Here is an 18,744-nt window from a genome sequence, read left to right on the forward strand (position 1 = left end):
GCATACCGGAGCCGCGGACCGGAGGCCTCCGGGCTAAGGCCAGGGTCAGGCCTCCGCCACGGTGGCGGTCCCGAGCGCGGGCAGGCGGCTCCTCCGCACCCCCGCCACGCTCAAAGCCTCCCCCACACACGCCCCAAACGGCCTGGCGGGGGCTCAGGGCAACGGCGACGCCGCACAGATCCCCACCTGAAACTGCACCTCCCGGCGCCTTCCTTCACTCCACTGCCACCTAGCAACGGAAGATCAGCGCTCCTGATTGGTGGAACGGTGCTCGTCCTACCCGACTCGGCAGTAACACGACCTTTCATTGGTCGACGGCCAGTCGCGCGCTTTAGACATCATATGAGCTGCGCCGGGGTCGTCCGGTGGCCTGCGTGGGGCGGCGCCATTTTCTCCTGAGGGTGAGGGGAACGGTGAGCGCGCCGGAGCCCTCCCAGCCCTCCTTAGCTCCCCCGCAGCGCTTCTTCAGGCAGGAGAAGGCGGCTAAAAGAGCCGCAGGTGACCGGGGTGAAGGGGGAGGTCCGCCCCGCCGCGCCGCACTCAGAAGTCCCTTGTGTCTGTCGCCATCCCCTGTCCCCCCGGGAGGTGGTACCGGCGCCGTCGCCGAGGGTGAGGGGAAGGGGCGGGGGAGGATGGTTCAGCGTAAGACACGGAGCGATTTGCCTCAGCTGCGAGGCGCTTTCAAGGTGACTTTATTTAAAGAAAGGTTGGATGGGTCGTGCCGGCGAGCGCAGCGAAGGGAGAGAGAGCGAGAAAACCGGTTCATATCCATTTTTAATACTGCGCATGGGAGAAGTTAGACATTAGATTTCCACTGTTTCGTCACATTTCGTAAATGGTAACATGGCACAGTGGCAGATCGGTAATACAGCAGAAACAGTTTCACAGTAAAACGTTAAAACAATACAAGTAGCGACACCGAAAACCAGCGTTCGTCCCCGCAATGTACTCATTGCACGTGTGCGCCTACTGTGTGTGATAAAAAAAGACCTGGTAACCTGAAGCGTCAATCCCGCTGTCAGAGAATAAACTGACACTTGAAAAATATCTCCCCTTTAACTTAAGGTTTTGAAAAATACGTACTAAAGATTAGGCATGTAGTGTATCTAAAAATTACAGGGCTTACAGTAGCAGACCTTGTAATTTCACATGCGTAACATGGAGGGGAAAAAAAAGCATCAGGATTCATTTTATTGAAATCAGAATTAGGCCACCTAATGCTCAAATCACATTTAGGCAATTACTACCAGACTTCAAAAATAGCAGTTTTGTTGAAAACAGGTTAAAAGAGTATTTGCACAGGTTTAATTTATAGTCTGTCCTATAGAAAATTTTAGATAAATCAGTAAGACTTCTCCTTGCAGCCTTGTTAAACTGTGCACCTAAGTTTTTATCTCAAGTAAAAAGGGATCCTCACACATAACTATAACCTAGGAGCTCAACTTATCCCTTCTTTTAAAAATGATTGCTTTTTTGAGGTCAGGAAAGAAGAAAGGTGAAAAATGTTAATGACAGTTTTTCTTTTTTCTCGCACTCCTCCCTGGTTAATCTGTTCTCTTTTTTTGCTCAATTTCCTGTCCAGATGAACTGTTGTGGTTCTGTTAAAAAACAAACAAACTTGCTAATTAGACAAAAGAGATCCACGTCCATCTCCCAATAAGCAGATCTGGGCTTTGGTGAAGAACACACAGTAAGAGCCGAATGCTTATGAAAATCTAGATTCTCCCATAGGCTTGACTGTAAGTAGGTTCTGATTCCACTGCACGAGGCGCAGTCTTGACTTCATTAAATATATTTACGTGCTTTCTTGAATTGGGACTTCTGTTTTGTGATTGTCTATCAGGCACAATTGCTACAAATCCCACGTAAGAAAGCTCCCTTTTGAATTTAATCACCAGTGCTGTAATTCTCAACTATGTGGAAGATGATGGGAAAGGAAGTAGCTCTTAAACTTTGCCTTTTTTTTTTTTTTTAACAGTGTGACAAACAATTGTAAGGCCAAAATACACAATATTAAATAGAAAATCTAAAATTAAGTTGCTGGTATTCAGTGAAAAAACTGAGGTACACAAAATATTTTTACAATTGTGCGTAAATTTGCAATAGTTTTCAAAAGGTGCTTTTCCATTTTCAGCTAGTGGTTCATTGTCCAAGCGATCTTCATGTATAAAATCAACTGTGTAATTGTGACCAATTAAAAAATGCTATGCATTCAATAGCTAATGGTTCCTCAGAACTCTTTTTTTTAAAACATTACATTTATTGTAACAGCAGTAATGTAGCAAGATAAGACTATACCCAAAACAACTCATAATTAAAGTTTATATATTGTTTTTACCGTTAAAAATGAAGTTACTTTATTTTTCAGTTTACTTTGGATGTTGGCATATGAAAAGCACACTGAGCATTAGCTCAGGTTTCAGAAATTGTCAGGACTTACTCTGGAGAAAACAAGACACAAAAGAGAAAAAAAAATGGCAGCGCCAAGTATTTTTTTCTCCTTCCACGTCCTATTGGCAACTGATAAAAGCACACGAAGATAATGTAACTACACTGGAATTCCAAAAAAGAATTTTAAAGTTATAAAACTAGAGAGCTTTTGGCAGAGCATTTCCCTGAGTCTTCAGTTTTTAAAATCATATGCTAGACATTATGTTCATAGAATCTGTTACATAGGGATTGATTAATAAAGGCTGCGTGTAGCTATATATGCAGAAGTTAGGTACTCCTATTCTTAAAAAGCCTAAGCAAGAACTGCTGAGGAAGCAATTTGTTTCTTCAGAATCTGGTATTTTTCCTAAGGAGGAAAGCAAACTTCACATACTTTTGCATTAAGACTTCGATAATTTGAAATTACACCACACGATTCACGATTTGTGAACAAATCTAACAGGGCTATCTTTTGGGGCAAGACTGAAACAAAAAACTCTGGGACTGCTACATAATTAAAAAAGCTTTGGTATTTATAAGATTTTGTGAGAAAATAGAAGGCACAATTGTGCATTAAAACTATATGATTTTGTATTTTTTTGTATCTGCTTACATTGTTTTCATCAGCACATCGGACTTTCTGCAAGCCTTCAGTGTAAAGATGTATTTTAGTTAACAGTAATTAGTTGGCTGTAATAAGCTTTCCATATTACCTAAATGTAAGAAGGCTATTGGCAAGGAGGCATCTTTGAAAAAGGTACATTCAACAACAGATGAACTGATGTCCATCCACTAAAAATTCACCACTCTAGCTCTACAGGATACTCTCCAGTGAGGCACGCTGTGCAATGGCCAATCTTTCCAACACGCGATTTCTGGGTTTTAAGGCTGTTCTCATTCTCTTGTCTTGCTTTGATGCTTTCTTGCACGGACGATACCAGCCCTTCCACAGAAAGGTAGACAACACTGTCTGCTCCTAGAAATAAAGAATTCATCAGTTAAAGCTTCAATATAGTACTAAAGGCAATGCTCTTTGGAAATGAAGTTGCATTATTCTGTGGATTATGATGCCAGGTGGAGCACCTTACCTAAAGAGAATGGATATGAAAGTTATCGGACCATAATAAGCCTTGCCTTTCTCAAGTTCTTTGTGCAGGGAGCAGACTCACTGATATCTAGACAGGAGGTTCTGAGTTGGGAACTAATATGTCACCCATACTGCAAAAATAGAAAGAAAATCCAGAGTGTGCGTTAAGACTCCCTAAACTCCCTGCAGTTTCCCAGAGTGACCCTCTAGCTCGCGTCTGGAAGCAGACGTGTGCGTGGCTGGTGCTTCCCAAACTGCATACCTAGGACTACAAACCTTTACTGGGCCTTGGAGAGGGGGATGACCATCACGTTAAAAAAAATTCAGTATGCAGTTTGTGCAAATGTTCTAGCAGTAGGAAAGTTCGAAAGCCTTTTCACATCGTTAGTTTTCTATCGATTGCATTCATTACTTTGTGAATAATACTCAAAAATGAGATCCTACAAACTTGAAATATTTCAACATGCCTTCATAATAATTTTGGGGGAGAGAATTTGTTGTAATATTAGTGAGAATAAGTATTTAAGAGAGGAAATCCCGAGTTTACAGTTTTCTAACTGTAACCACAGCTGTGTTCTTAAACTATTTTATAAAGTATTTTGCAGCACGATAAGCCATATCTAGTATATCTCCTTACTCTCAAGCGTTCACATGACTTCTGCTGCTGATACCCTGATGAGGAGCATGTTATTTACCACATCACAAGCAACATAAGCGGTTGGTTTTTCTTTTGTTCTGCTGCAAATATGACTCATTCTAGAGATTTGAGAATGCATTTAACATTCTTTGATTAGTTTCAAATGTCATTTCTTTCAAAGTGAAATGTATAGTGCAGTTAAAATTATTTACATAAATTTGAATTTGTAGAAAAATCAGTAGGTGTTTACAAATTCCAAACATATTTTTATGAATATCTCATGAAAGTGAAACTACATTAGCTTTGCATTATAAGACAGATTTTTCACCACATATTTTCTTCCTGGTATTTTGCCTCCAGCAGCTCCTTGTAAGGAATTTCCCAGAAGGAGCTCCAAGTATTGGAAAGCTGTGTTGTCACACCTTATTTGTAACTTACGATTATGCAATTATTCTAATGCCTTATATTGTTTGGACAAATATAATTCACTAACTAACTGTTAAAAAAATGTGTGTAACTAAATTTGTTTGATTCACTGAGTACTCAAATTGCAGAAATTTAGTGTATCAACCGCAGGATTTTTTAGCCAGTTTTTCCACTGTTGCCTTGATGTGTTGTCCTTTATTTTGATGTAGACAATAAAGTACCTACAGGTAAAATCCCTCTCCCAAAAAAAAAAAAACCAAAAAAAAACCAAAAGAAAAGAAAAAGAAAAAGTAGCATTTACCTATATAGTTTGCAAGATCATGAAATTCAGGTCTGTTGGCAATGAGTTCTTCTTTAGTTGGAATGTTTATTCCCATATAACAAGGAAATCTTATGGGAGGTGAAGCCACGCGGATGTGCACCTGAATAAAAATACAGTTTCAAAAAGAGATGGCTATAAAGTGAAGGTCAGATCATAACACAATAGCAAAGTCGCATTTCTGCAAAATAATCAGGAAGAACAGAACAGAGCACTATACAGAAGGCATTACGGTTATAATTAAGATAAAAGTTTTTTTCAGATTAGTGGTAATTTATTTTTACAATATTTCCTAATGTTACTCACAGAATCATAGAATACTTTGGGTTGGAAGGGACCTTTAAAGGCCATCTAGTCCAACCCTGCTGCAGTGAGCAGGGACATCTTCAACTAGATCAGGTTGCTCAGAGCCCCATCCAACCTGACCTTCAATGTTTCCAGGGATGGGGCATCTGCCACCTCTCTGGGCAACCTGTGCCAGTGTTTCACCACCCTCACTGTAAAGAATTTCTTCCTTATATCTAGTCTCAGTCTACCCTCTTTTAGTTTAAAACCATTACACTTTGTCCTATTGCAACAGGCTGTGCTAAAAGTTTGTCCTCATCTTTCTTACAAGCCCCCTTTGAGTACTGAAAGGCCGCAATAAGGTCTCCCCGGAGCTTTCTCTTCTCCAGGCTGAACAACCCCAACTCTCTCAGCCTCTCCTCACAGCAGAGGTGCTCCAGCCCTCTGATCATCTTTGTGGGCCTCCTCTGGACCCACTCCAACAGATCCATGTCCGTCTTGTACTGAGGGCTCCAGAGCTGGATGCAGTACTCCAGGTGGGGTCTCCCCAGAGTGGAGCAGAGGGGCAGAATCACGTCCCTCGCCCTGCTGGCCACGCTGCTGTTGATGCAGCCAGGGATACAGTTGGCCTTCTGGGCTGCGAGCACACATTGCCAGCTCATGTCCAGCTTTTCACCCACCAGTACCCCCAAGTCCTTCTCAGCAGGGCTGCTCTCAGTCCCTCCATCCCCCAGCCTGTATTGATACTGGGGGTTGCCCTGACCCAGGTGCAGGACCCTGCACTTGGCCTTGTTGAACCTCCTGAGGTTCACACGGGCCTACTTCTCGAGCCTGTCCATCCTGATTTTGCTCTTCTTCTATGGTGTTCAATCCTTGATGCACACATTTCAGTTTACGAAGTCAAACACTACACAAAACATATTTTTTCTCTAGTGACAGACTTGCACACTGTGTTTCAATTAAAAAATCTTAATCAATTAAAAAATTTGTGCTCTGGTGACTGAAGGCACGTGCCTGTTTACTGCACCATGTGTTTGTGCTTAATACCATGCTGCAAGTCACACATATATCAGGAATACCACACCAATACTTGATTTTCTGATCTTACTTAATCTGTTTTCCATTCTCTCTTTATTTGCCAGATGCATTATAAATGGAGACCTGTTCCTCTCCCCTTCACCACCCCAAAATCACAGTCATGCAAAAGAAACTTCTCAACCTGTCCTCACAAGAAACACGCACTAGCCATTGGGGTTTTTTGCACACTTGTCCTCTTAAATAAGGAAACAAAGTATAGTACAAATGAAGACAAAACCCTGTGCTTTACCCTCCTATTAAGACTTCTATTTACATCTGTATTGTACTGATGGGAAATTAACTTACCTCTTTGGCTCCTGATTCTCTCAGTAGTTTTATTATGGGTGAAATGGTATTGCCCCTCACAATCGAATCATCAATGATAACAACTCGCTTGCCTTTAAAATTATCGGACAGAACGCCAAACTTCTTTGCAACACCAAGTTGCCGTAACCTCATATTTGGCTGGATAAACGTTCTTCCTACATATCGATTTTTACAGAGTACTTCAACATATGGTAGTCCGCACTGCAAACAGGAGACAGTTAAACAGAATTAATATCTGAAGAACTGATTATTCACAGGTACTGTTTTTTTAAAGCAACATTAGGACTTAGTATGACTTCACAGTAACCAAAAAACTTTGAAATACTGTAACACAGTAGAATAACGACAGAAAAAAACAAGTGCAGATGACTCAATAGGAGCACCCGGCATACTCAAGCTACAAAGCTGTATCAATACGAAACTCTAATGGCCCACACCATTATACTCCATTACAAAAGAGATATGTGTAAATATGCTTGGGAAAAAAAAACCCAGGCAAGTTAACATATACCTTTTGAGCATAACCGAGAGCTGCTGGGGTTGCAGACTCCGGAACGGTGCTGACCAGGTCTGCTTCCACGGGTGCTTCAATAGCAAGCTGCTGCCCGCATCTTCTCCTGACTGAATACACCATCTGACCTAAGAACAGCAAGAAGTGTTTTTTCCTGGTGTGCATAATTCAGATCTCACTCCCAAGTTTGCTGTACAGATTTCTGTGGCAAGTTGCAGGCATGCAAGTCAGCGACAAAAGCTCCAGAACTAATAATCAGTCATTCACATAAGGTGATTTTTTTATTTCCTTCCATAATGTCATATTCTAACAATCACATTTGTATCATTACTCAGAGAATTAAAATCCATTTTGCCCTAATCTGGTAACTAAACGTCCTGTGAATGTTAAAAAATCTATTTACAGGAGGAAAGAAGAAGTAGAAATTATGCCTGCGTGTTCATAATGTGCATATTCTACTTTTAGGCTGGTTTCTCCAAGCAAAGTTTGTGCAATCCTGCTGTCTACCTCTGCCCGCTTATTAACTTTGAATCAGTTGGCAAAATTCACCCCAAATTTAGTAAGGGGATAAGAGGCCTCAGAAACTTTTAAGATCCTAAAAAATTTGCAACATGGGAGGTACTGTGGTGGGATGAGGCATGGCAAAGGGTACAGTGGCAGTACTAAGGAATGTAAGAAGAGAGCATTGAAGGGTAAGAGGATCATGAAAAAAAGGGATGTGGGATGAGGATTGTGAAAAGAAGGAATGTGGGATGAAACCGGCTTTGCGAAAGCAGGGAACTGTATTGGTTCAACAGATGGCATGTCTGTAGAAAGCAAAGAAGGGCTTGTTTGTTAAGTATGAGAGTCCTGGATAATATCTTGTCATTAAGACAAGTTTTGAGGGCTTCTACTGAAATAATAATAAAAGCATTAGACTGACACCCCCAAGTACTTAGCTAATGCATAGAGTTGCGTGTTATATTAAAAGCATCTTCCTGAAATAACCCTTTCTTGCAAAGAAAACGCCAAGATAAAGTTGTTTTGCAGATCCTGTTTCATAAGTCTAATTTTTAAGAAGTTTTCCCAGAACCAATAATAAAAGTACCTTTCTTAAGTCTCTCACTTTTAAGGGATATTTCCTCTACCTTAACCATGTTTGTGGCTCTTTTCATCCCTTCCAGAGGACTACGCAGGCAGGCCTGATGGAGGCCATGTGCACAGCCAGGAACAGGAAGGTGATGTTACATGCTGCTCCTGATGAGTTTTATCTCCTCAAGAACTATGCCAACCCATTCTGTTCTCTGCAAGCTCACATTCCATGGTACCCTACTGTCACCCCAGATCCTTTCCGGAGTCATTGTTCTCCTGGGATGGGGAGGGGCTTTGTACATCGTATCTTCATACCTTCAAAAATACTGTCTGGTCTTGCAAAATAAACGTATTCAAAGATGCAGAATGCTGAGGGATCTCCTTCAGGTCTTGGTACAACATCCAGGGTCTGAACATCATATCTGGATATTTTCACAATCTCTCCAGGAAGGACTTCACGATAGTACCTTGAAAGAGAAATACATGGCATTTAGAAATGTCCTGAACCTGCATGATAGTTTCAAAATATAAACAAGATTCAACTGCCAGAAAAAATGCTTTTGAACAGCCTAAAATAACAGTTTGCTTCCAGCTTAGGATTTGACCTGGAGTGTTTCAAGACCAACATGCCAAGACAAGTGATCCTTACTAAAACATACTGAATTAATAACTGAAAGCAGCAAATCAATACTTAGTACCAGAGAATTATGGTATTCTTCCTATATGTTAGAACTACAGTACTCAGTCTAGTACAGGCTTAATTGAGATAAAATACGTTTTAATCATAGTCCTAGATCAATACTAGAGAACTAGTAAAGCTAATAAACATAATAATGCAATATAAAAAACATAATCAGCAATAAAGATGGTAGCAAAAAAAATCCTGCCCCTCAAGCCAATATCTAGAGAAATATCTGTCTAGAGGTGACAGGCAGCTACCTCTGAATAAAGTAAAACTGACTGGAAATGTACATTCCAATTCTCGTATCTGAAGAAATATGGACTACTATTAGGTTTATGACATTCCAGTGACTTTATTAAACATTTTTCTAGATCCTTTAGTGAGTCCTCAGGTGGCTACTCTAACACTTTCAATCTGAGTCTATCACACAATATTGAAATGTTCTAGAGATACAAATCAGCGGTGAGTCTGTTTGTGCATATTTGCTGGCGATGTACTAGCATTAGCAGGCAGCAGCACTGGCTACAACAGAACAAAATTGCTGTTTAGAAAACCCCACAGGCTTCAGCTGATGGTTCTACATAGTAAGCTTCTCTTAACAGAGATTGTGAAGAAGTTTCAGAAAACAGTTATTCTTGTTCATACGTAGAAGAAATTGTCTCAAGAAAGCCCCTGTTACCAACAGCCAACACAGGTCCTACAAAGATAGGGTAGAAGTTACAGCAAAAGAACACAGAACACCACATCTACAATAAACCACTGCAGAATGCAATAAAAGACTACCAAAGTACAGTCACGTTGCTTCCTGGGCTTGCTCTACTTGTCTTTTTATTCAGTGGTTGTGTTCTTAATGCAGTTTTGCACTGTTTTTTATTTGAAGAGGATCCAACTTCACATACTAGTCTAGTCCCCAAATGCCCATTTTTATAATGTCTGATTAGGAAATTAAGTATACTTCCTCATAATCTTTTTTATTTCAATTATGTTATAGTTCACAATTGCCTTCCTCTCCAAACTTCTAAAGATCAATTTGGGGTCTCCTGAAGAGCCTCTTCACTTCTCGTTTTGTCCAGAGAAAGTATCACACCTTGATTTTCAGAGTATCTTAGCTAGAGAGGTAACGTGAAAGTCATCTCATGTTTTGGCTCTGATGGGTGTTTGCATGCATGGAAGTAGTTTCAGGTGCCCATTATTTTTTTCAAACCAGGAGACTGGGTCGTCAGACAGCATATGCTACACCTTGGGTTGGTCCAGCCTGCGAGCTACCAATGCGACCTTTCTGTCGTTGAAGAATTATTTTGTAATACAATGATTCTGCTGCAAACGAGGCTAAAATTAAAAAGTTATGTGGATAACCAGGTTTAATGCAACAAGTAAGAGGCTTACTTTTTGAATACATCATTCTTCTTCTACTTTAATCTATTCGAGAAAATAAACTAGCAAAAACCAAAACCCCCCCCCCCCCCCAACCAGCCCAACAAACTAATCCTTGATGTCTTTCACGTTGTTATAGATTATGATATTTGGCAATTTGAGGTTTAATGTTTAATCGCGGCCTGAGGGGAGCTTTCAGATAAAGTGAGAATCGGGGCACTTACTCTGCACCAATAGACAAAAAGCTACAGGATTCAGAGGAGACTACCCATCCTTCTGTTTCACTGTTATCTTTTCCTGAAATGAAAGATTTCAGAGTTAAGAGTCCACAAGTCTTGTTACCATTACCCACCCCCCGAATTGCATTTCTACTGCAGTATCTGGCTTGCTACAGTTTAGCTTGCCAAGTGCACAATTAAAGACTGTTGTAATTTCTAAGTAAAAGATATAGCATTCCAAAGTTTCTGTAATATTATTAAAAACAAACAAACAAACAATGTGAACATCATAAACCTTTTCTAGGCAGATGTGGAAGTAACAGCATCATATTCACGGTTCATGAAGAGACAATTCAGATAACTACCTGTGTTATCTCTGCACTATTTCAAACTTTTCCCGTTCCAGTTCAGTGACTTTAGGTAAAATTACTTTTGTTCACAGAAGAAACTCCTTACTTTTCCTATGCTAAATGTGTTGATAGATACATCCTTTTGATTACAATGGATGCTGAACTGAACTCCAATAAGAAGAGTTTTCAGAGACAGGCACACAGAAGATTGGGTTGTGTAACATATGGTAGGAATGTTCATATGCTTTAAAAAATGTTGATAATTTTTCTTGTGGTTAAAATCACCAAGTTTTGTGAAGATACGGAAGCATTTACTACTTTGCCTTTGAATTATTTTTTATACAACTGAACAGATTTTAATCTCACTTCATGAAAAATGTCAATTTGCAGGCTAAGCAGGAACACAAAGAATTTTTCCCATAAATTGATTGCATAGTGTTCCATTACCATACTACGTGTGACTGGGACTGCTTAGAATTTAGAAATACATTGCCAGTAATCCAGCACTTTGCCACCTTACTACAGGAGAAAGGAAGAAACCAGACTTGTTTCTGGACTGGACATAGTCCTGGGCAACTTGCTGGAGGTGGACCTGCTTGAGCAGGGGATTTGAACCAGATGAACTCCAGATCTTCCTTCCAACCTCAACTCTTCTGTTCATCCCCGCTTTCCTGTTTAGGTGATGAGATGTTAAATTTTCACTAATATTCTATTACAGCTGAGCTGCCTAATTCTGACACTGTCATGAGGCCACTAGGATTCCCTTCTGCTGGGAACAGATAAGATGCTTGCAGACTTCCTACGAATTACTTTCAAAACTGACTTTTGCATCACATATTCCAACTTACACCTCAGTAAGTGTAGCTTTAATTACTTATACCAGTTATTTCAGGCACAAAATATATATACATATATAGATATGTGTGTGTATATGAATATATATGTATGGTTTACCTTTTCCATTCATGTCCCCTACTGGAATAAGGCGACCAATGCAGAGTGGGCGATTCCCATATGGATCACGTACTGCATAGATTATGTCTTTATGCATAATTAGCAACGAATATGAAGTTGGAGTTTCATTCATTAAATTTTTGATTCTGAAATGAGACATAGGTGAACATAATCGTGTGCCACACAGACAGCTGTGTGCATTTACAGCTGCATAGCATGCTGAGATAAGATTGCTGCTTTTGATTCCAAAACCCATCCTCCTCACCTTGCTACCCAGTCGGCTGTATCGTCATTTTCTAGAGGAGGTGTGAAAGCCAGGAGCTGGGTGATCAGTTCACTGTCAGAACTGGTCGACAATCCTACACCATGCCGCATAAGCTTTTAAGGCACAAAACAAAAGCGATACCAACGTTAAAAAAAAAGAATCCCACATAAAACTGCTCAGATTTTGATCTAACAACACCTTTGTGCAATGAACAAATGTTTTAAAACATATCAGTGCTTCAGGTGGTCGCATCATAATAACATCAATTTTTTTCCAACAAACCAAGTATGTAAGAAGAGCTGGTGCAATCAGCTATGCCTGGTACGACATTTCTCCCTTTGCGTCTCCTTCCTTTGCTCCACATGCAGCCAAAATTAATGCCACCAATATTCAGGGTATAAATTAGTGTTTGGGCCATTTAATCAGCTTTGTACTTCTGTTTGCTCTGGGAAGAGAGGTAAAATATACAAGGGAAAATATGAAATTACCTATAGCAGATACATGTGGAGACTGAGGCAAAAGAAAGGTTAAGTGTGGTAGAACTCATCGGGAGGAATAAGCAGCTGCAGCATTGTTTTGGCAGACGATGAAGTTGTGTGAAGCTACTCCCTAGATAAGGAGGTGCTGCTCACAGGGAAAAGAGATTCCCTTTTTGGTAGAAATGTGATCTTTTAGAGAACGCGATGGTGTAAACAAGTAAGGTAGAAAATTACTGGCCTTGGTAGAAAAGTATATAAAGAGCACGCTTGCTTAATAAAGCTGATTTTGATCCTGCGTATTGGAGTCTGTGTCTTTCCATCCGCCACAGATACAGAAAGAGATTATCAAGGCAGAATGGTGGTTTGGGCACAAAGCAACAACAACAAAAAAAGAAGTATGAAGGGAAGAAGAGTGGGATTAAAAATCTGAAATCCCACAATTTAAAGTTTGTTGGACCTGGTCAGTCAAATTGTTCTGTCTTGGCATACTTATGCTTCTAAGGGAGAAGAGAATCTGCAGTGTATCTACCCCACTATTACAACTCATTCAATGCTATATGCATTAAAGTTCCTAATTTTTATCTTTAGAAATCATTTTACATCTCATGTAACTGATTCTCCACTCTGCGTGTACACTTCCTCCCCACTGTTTTTTTCTCCCATCCACTCATACAGTTGTGGCTCCAAATAAAGACAGTCTACGTTCCTTTGGGCGTGCCATACATTTGCCTCACTTCAATGCACAAGTATGTCGTCTCACTTTTGGATGGAACATATCATAGAAGAGGTTTCACAATGAAACATCTGCTAAATTTTAATTTGGTTCTTTAACACATACCCTTCTAGCCAAACACACTATGAAATTTGGCATTTGTTGGTTTATGTCCTGACAGTGCTCATGATTAATTTTGCAAGCCAGAACTACAAGTAAAGACGATATTCCAAACCAGATATTTCATATTACTATTACCTCACTGAATTATGCCTTTCCTAACTCTAAGCATATGATTTGCTCCTTCTGTCAGGAGCAAAGGTGGCGCAAAGGAGCAGAGCTTCAAGCCAACCTACCTTTTGTTATGGCTGAGTTAGTTTTCTCACTTCATCAATAGGAATGTTACCATCAGTCTAGAGGACTGGTGAATTATCCCCTGTAGCAGTTACAAATGTCTCCCCTCCCCAGGACTTTTTCTCCCAAAACCATCTACTTTGATTATGGTGCTCTTTCACTTCCCCAAGTAGTTTGATATTAAGGAAAAGTCATAGCAAACTTAATGCTCATTGCTGCCTCACGCTCAGAAAGAAATGATGCCAGAGCCCCCCAGAGGAGATACTAACCTTCCTCCTGAGTCGGACAGCGTTTGTTAGCTCCCCGTTGTGTGCCACAGCGATCTTCCCATGAAGAGTCTCTACAACAAAAGGCTGGCAGTTCTGCAGCTCAGAAATTCCTGAGGTGGAGTACCTTGTGTGCCCAATACCGAGGTTTGAAACGTACAGCTTCTTCAGGCTGTCTGCGTTGAAGACGTGATTTATCAGACCCATTCCCTTAGGGAGAAAAAGAAAAAAAGGTTCTGTTTGGTTTTGTTTTCCTGGCAACTTCCTCATTTCTCCTTGTGTTTGTTTTTTGTTTGTTTTTTTTTTGTTCAGCATTAATACAAGCAACTTTAAGAGAAAGGCAAATAACCTGAAAGACATGGGAAAGAAAGAAGCTGAGTAGGTATCACGGGGATATATCAGATCCCATTACTCCTGGTTTTAAATAAAGGAACATACTTTTTTGTGCTGAGGATGTTCATGGAATAATCTATTTCCTGACTAAAAATACATCTTCTGAAAAACACTACCAAACTGTTGTGTTGTTTAAAAACAGCAGAAAAAAGACTGCCAGAAGACAGGCAAAGAAGAAAAAAATTGCAAGAAGGAAATTCTACGTAGAGAATACCTTTTACAAGTTAGCAGTATATTGGATTTACTTTTATACTGGGTCAATGATAATGTTTATTAGATTTCACTGTCATTCTTGCCAATGTCAGAAGCAAAGCTTTTTTTCAAGAGGTTTTATTGTTTACTTAAAACAAACTTTTCATATAGACAGGTTGCCTTCTAGTTAAAGCAGAAATGCACCAAAACTTTTTAGTCAGACATCAGGAGCTTCTTTTGGCAACAAGCACTATGTGGAGACAATTTAGCAGCAAGAATAGCCTGAAAAAACTGCACAGAGAGTAGAAATTAAGACTGGATTCCAGGCCCTCCTACAAACTCCCGCTTCTGCCGCTGCCTGTGGAAAGTATTTACATCCTTCTACTCTCGGTGTCCCTATCACGTGTGGTAATTGTGATATACATGATAGCATGCATGGTAACACTCATGTAGGACCTTTGAAGATACATGGGAGAGGTTTGAAGCTGTGAATGGTTCATAACCTGTGCTGTAGGTACAACAAGAGAAGGGGGTGGGACAGGAAGGATGGGAATTGGTTGAACCGTTTCCAGAGCTCAACCAAGAGTGCTTTAAGCTCAGCTTTAGGGTATTTTCTGCTGTTACTGCTATAGAGTCAGAATACCGAGAGGCTGCGGTTGCAGCAGGTGTGGTTTTAGGATACTTACTATCACGGTAAAAAGTTACTGCCTCAAACTGCCAAACTGGTATAAATTTGCTTTAACGTCTCACGGATGACATAATGGTGGTCTAGAGTCATGTGCTCATAGATATACAGAAGTGCAACCAAGCACTCTTATTTTACTTAGGCCAACTTTATCCTAACAGCAGATCTGGCAGTTCGCAGGTCCAGTATTAATGGATGTGGCCACGTTAAGCTTTGCAATAGCTTAAACAAGCAATGTCGTTTTAAACCAGATTTGGTTACACAAGTACATAATCTTTTAATTGCAGTTTGAAATATTCCTGTGGTTGAGACTGCACTGGAGTGGGATGGCAAATGTGAATTACACCAGTATAAAAAGTTCCCAATGAAGACAATCTTATGTCTGTATTATTCAGGGCCATATACATGCCAGAATATGATAATGGTCTGATTAATAACTACTTTAATATATTTTTCTGCATATCCAAATGTGAACAATCAGACAAAGTCTTTCTCCTACTGGCATATCTGTATCTATATAGGTCTCTCTATATAGTAAGAGATATCTCTATACAGAGATATCTCTTTCTATATATATATATATATTTATAGATACATATCGCTATACAGAGATTTAAGTTTTTCCACATCCTGAGATAACAGAGTTACAGATAGTAATGTTTTGTTACAAATCTAGCTGAAAGGCTCTGACAGACAAATCGAAGTTAGTCTTTCTGGGAGAGTTTAAAGCCTTTGTCAAGAGCTATTAATCTGTGGCCTAAGGCTGGCAACCACCCGAAGGGAACAAATACCCACGCCTTAGGTGTTCCAGTTCATACTCTAATACATGTATTGTCGTAAACTGTTGACAAAGGTGAGTTTGCACAGAAGCATTGTGTAGTAAATCAATGCAGTGAGAAGCAGGCACCTTTTCCATCCTGTTGTTGCTGCAGTGAAGAGTCAACAGGAGTTTGTAGGACAAATGAATACAGTAGCATCTTAGCTGCTGACGTTTTTATGGGCTACTTTACAAGTCAGAGTCCTAAATATATTTTCACCAGTGTAACAGACCCAGATGTTTGTTACATTAGCAACAATTCTAGGATTAAACAAGTCATATAAATTGTGCTCCACAGGCTCTTTATTAAACTGTGGTTATTACAGTTTTTAAAACTGTTGTAGCTGAGTAACATATTTCAAGGATAAAAGAAACCATCGCATGCTCTGCAACTCTTAAAATATCAAAGCTGATATGATGAGATAGTCAAATTCTTAGACTGACAGCTGAGTATTGCAGCTCAGTAACATGGAAACACTACAAATTATGATATCACCAGCTGGAAGTTCATTCTGAGAAGCTCTTTTTACTACGGAATATATACAGCAGCCCCCTTTAAAGGAGGCTGGAATTCTGGTAAACCTTAAGGAAAGCTGAAACCCAAGCAGAAACAGGAATGAAGAACAGATAACACAGTGCTGAAGTTGAGAAAAGCTGCATTTAAAAGTGAACGTGAGTATCGGGCTGTAGCAGATAGGAGGGGGGAAAGAGGTGACAAATGATGCTTGATGAGACAAGATTTTGCATGAGGCATTGAGCAGTCATGCATAGATATAAATGCTGCAGCAGCAAAGCAGTTCTTACTCTTGGACTCATTTGAACAGCTTAATTATTCTTCCTCAGAGACCTCTGATCATGAAGACAAACTGCTTTCTGATTGCGGTCAGAGAAGACACAACAAGAATTGCTCTATGGTTATTTTGCTGATGTAGTTTTATTTCCTGCTTTTCCTGATTTCCTGCCTTCCTGCTCTTCTTTATTTCTCTGCTCATCCAGGATGGAATAGGCTGATGATTTTTTTTTTCCTTATCACTATTCCATACAGAATGTGCAGAAATATCCCCAGAACACGCAGGTATTCTCCTGGCATATTTTGAGGCTATGGCTATTTTATGTCTTTTAACATCCCCTGGGATTCTCTCAGCTCCAGAAAGACTTCATGACCTTCTCAGGCCTCTATTCAGTCTTTTATTCTGTTCATTTTTACCTATGGGTAAAGTAGCTGCCACTTCCTTGAGTCTCACAAAGGCAAGAATTAGTCATCCATTTGCTTGTGCATAGCCTGTAGTATTTCTTTTCTCTTGATCTCAAGTTGCATAGTTAACACCTTAGGTGCAGGGTGACTTTGGTAAGTAGTTTTTGTGACATCCGTAGCCTGAGCTGAATACTTCAGTGTGTCTGCCACTATGCATAGATGCACCCAGAAGGATAAGGTCGGCATATCTGTTTTAAACACACACTTAAGATAGAAATTGCACAAGTAACAGAATTAGATACAATCGCCGACAAAACCAAAACAGTCCATCAAAACACATTGCTTTACCTATAATTATTCCATTTCCTAGCTGAAACAAACTTCCATGTATCTCAGTTAGGCATCTACAAAACATTCATTTACACTTTACCTTGTGCACTTTGAATGCCTGGGATGACTCTCCATCACTTGTCACAATTCCAGCACTCTCCTGGCCCCTGTGGACAAAACATAATCACCATCAAGCACTGAAATGCTTAGAATGAAATGCTTTAACATACAATGGAATGGTGTTTTTTCATCTGTTTTCTGCAACGTTAAATTTTAATGTGAGCTTATTTGTTGTTTTATTTTACAGGCTTGTAATCAAAACTGGTTTCTTGCCCATGTTATGGTTTATTTCAAAACAGTCACATAAGGTTTATTGAGCAGGAATCTTTCCACTAATAAGCACTGGCTCAGGCTCTTACTGCAGTCCTATTTCAGTGTGGGCATAAAATAACAGCAGATGCTTAATCTGAAAAGCCACTTTGCAGTGATAGTCTAGGCACCAGTAGTAGGCTCTACAGCACTACTCTATTTCTGCTTTGGTTTAGGGAAGGGTGTTAAAAAAAAAGATGGTTTTGCCTAAGTGAACGCATTGTCTCTTCCAGGGATCACCTATGCAGAAGCTTTTGCATTCTTGCAGTCGAGCAGTCAAGCTAGCATTTACACCTCTAAAAAGTATATGGACCCTCTGATAAAAGCGTTTGAGCACATAAAACTAGTATCAGGCATCGCAACTTCTGAACTCAAGCAAAACAAGCCTGGTGTACAGCATGACTGCAAATGGCAATACTTCTCTTACAGCAGATCAGCCTCAGGCTGGTGGTTGCGCTTTGTTGAGCAGAAGAGCTGGATGAGCTGGGAGAGGTTTCCCTCGCCTGCTCCCTGTTCCCCTCAGCACACGGACAGGGTCCCTGGCGCTGCCCGGCCAGAGGCAAGCAGAACACTGCACAGCTGCCCAGGGTTTATAATTCAGTCCCTATCCATTGGAAAAGTATGTTCTGCAGACTGGTTTTTTTTGTGAGTAACAGTGGAGGCTGCTTGATCTTCCTTTAAAAGGCTTCCAGGAATAAGGCAGAGTATTACCCCTAACAAAACTGGTGCCATACCATCACAAGGACTTTGGGCAGCTGGTAAGCTCCCATCTACTCTCATAGATAATAATGACTGAAAAGCAAAGATGATTTTCTTTAAAAAGGAAACACTTAAGAATATTTTTAGAATATTAGATGAAGATGCTAAGATGATTAGACTGGTTTAACTCAACTGAAGTCACTGGAATTATTTTCTATAAGCAACAATAAAACTGGGCAC

At 40.1% G+C, this 18,744-nt stretch overlaps 1 protein-coding gene across 1 annotated transcript; it reads right to left on the reverse strand.

Annotated features, from left to right (window-relative positions):
• Positions 1–2,967: 2,967 nt before the first annotated feature.
• PPAT (phosphoribosyl pyrophosphate amidotransferase) lies at positions 2,968–17,773 on the reverse strand. The gene is made up of 11 exons (XM_009885036.1): positions 17,742–17,773; positions 17,537–17,603; positions 13,828–14,034; positions 12,014–12,126; positions 11,749–11,894; positions 10,451–10,523; positions 8,486–8,637; positions 7,100–7,227; positions 6,568–6,789; positions 4,882–5,002; positions 2,968–3,406 (listed from the first exon to the last, which is right to left on the reverse strand). The coding sequence occupies exons 1-11, from the start codon at positions 17,771–17,773 to the stop codon at positions 3,231–3,233; spliced, it is 1,437 nt and encodes a 478-aa protein (XP_009883338.1). The 3' UTR covers positions 2,968–3,230.
• Between the last annotated feature and the right edge of the window lie 971 nt (positions 17,774–18,744).

The sequence above is a fragment of the Charadrius vociferus genome, unplaced genomic scaffold, assembly GCF_000708025.1.
Source record: "Charadrius vociferus isolate BGI_N301 unplaced genomic scaffold, ASM70802v2 scaffold134, whole genome shotgun sequence".
NCBI classification, from domain to species: domain Eukaryota; kingdom Metazoa; phylum Chordata; class Aves; order Charadriiformes; family Charadriidae; genus Charadrius; species Charadrius vociferus.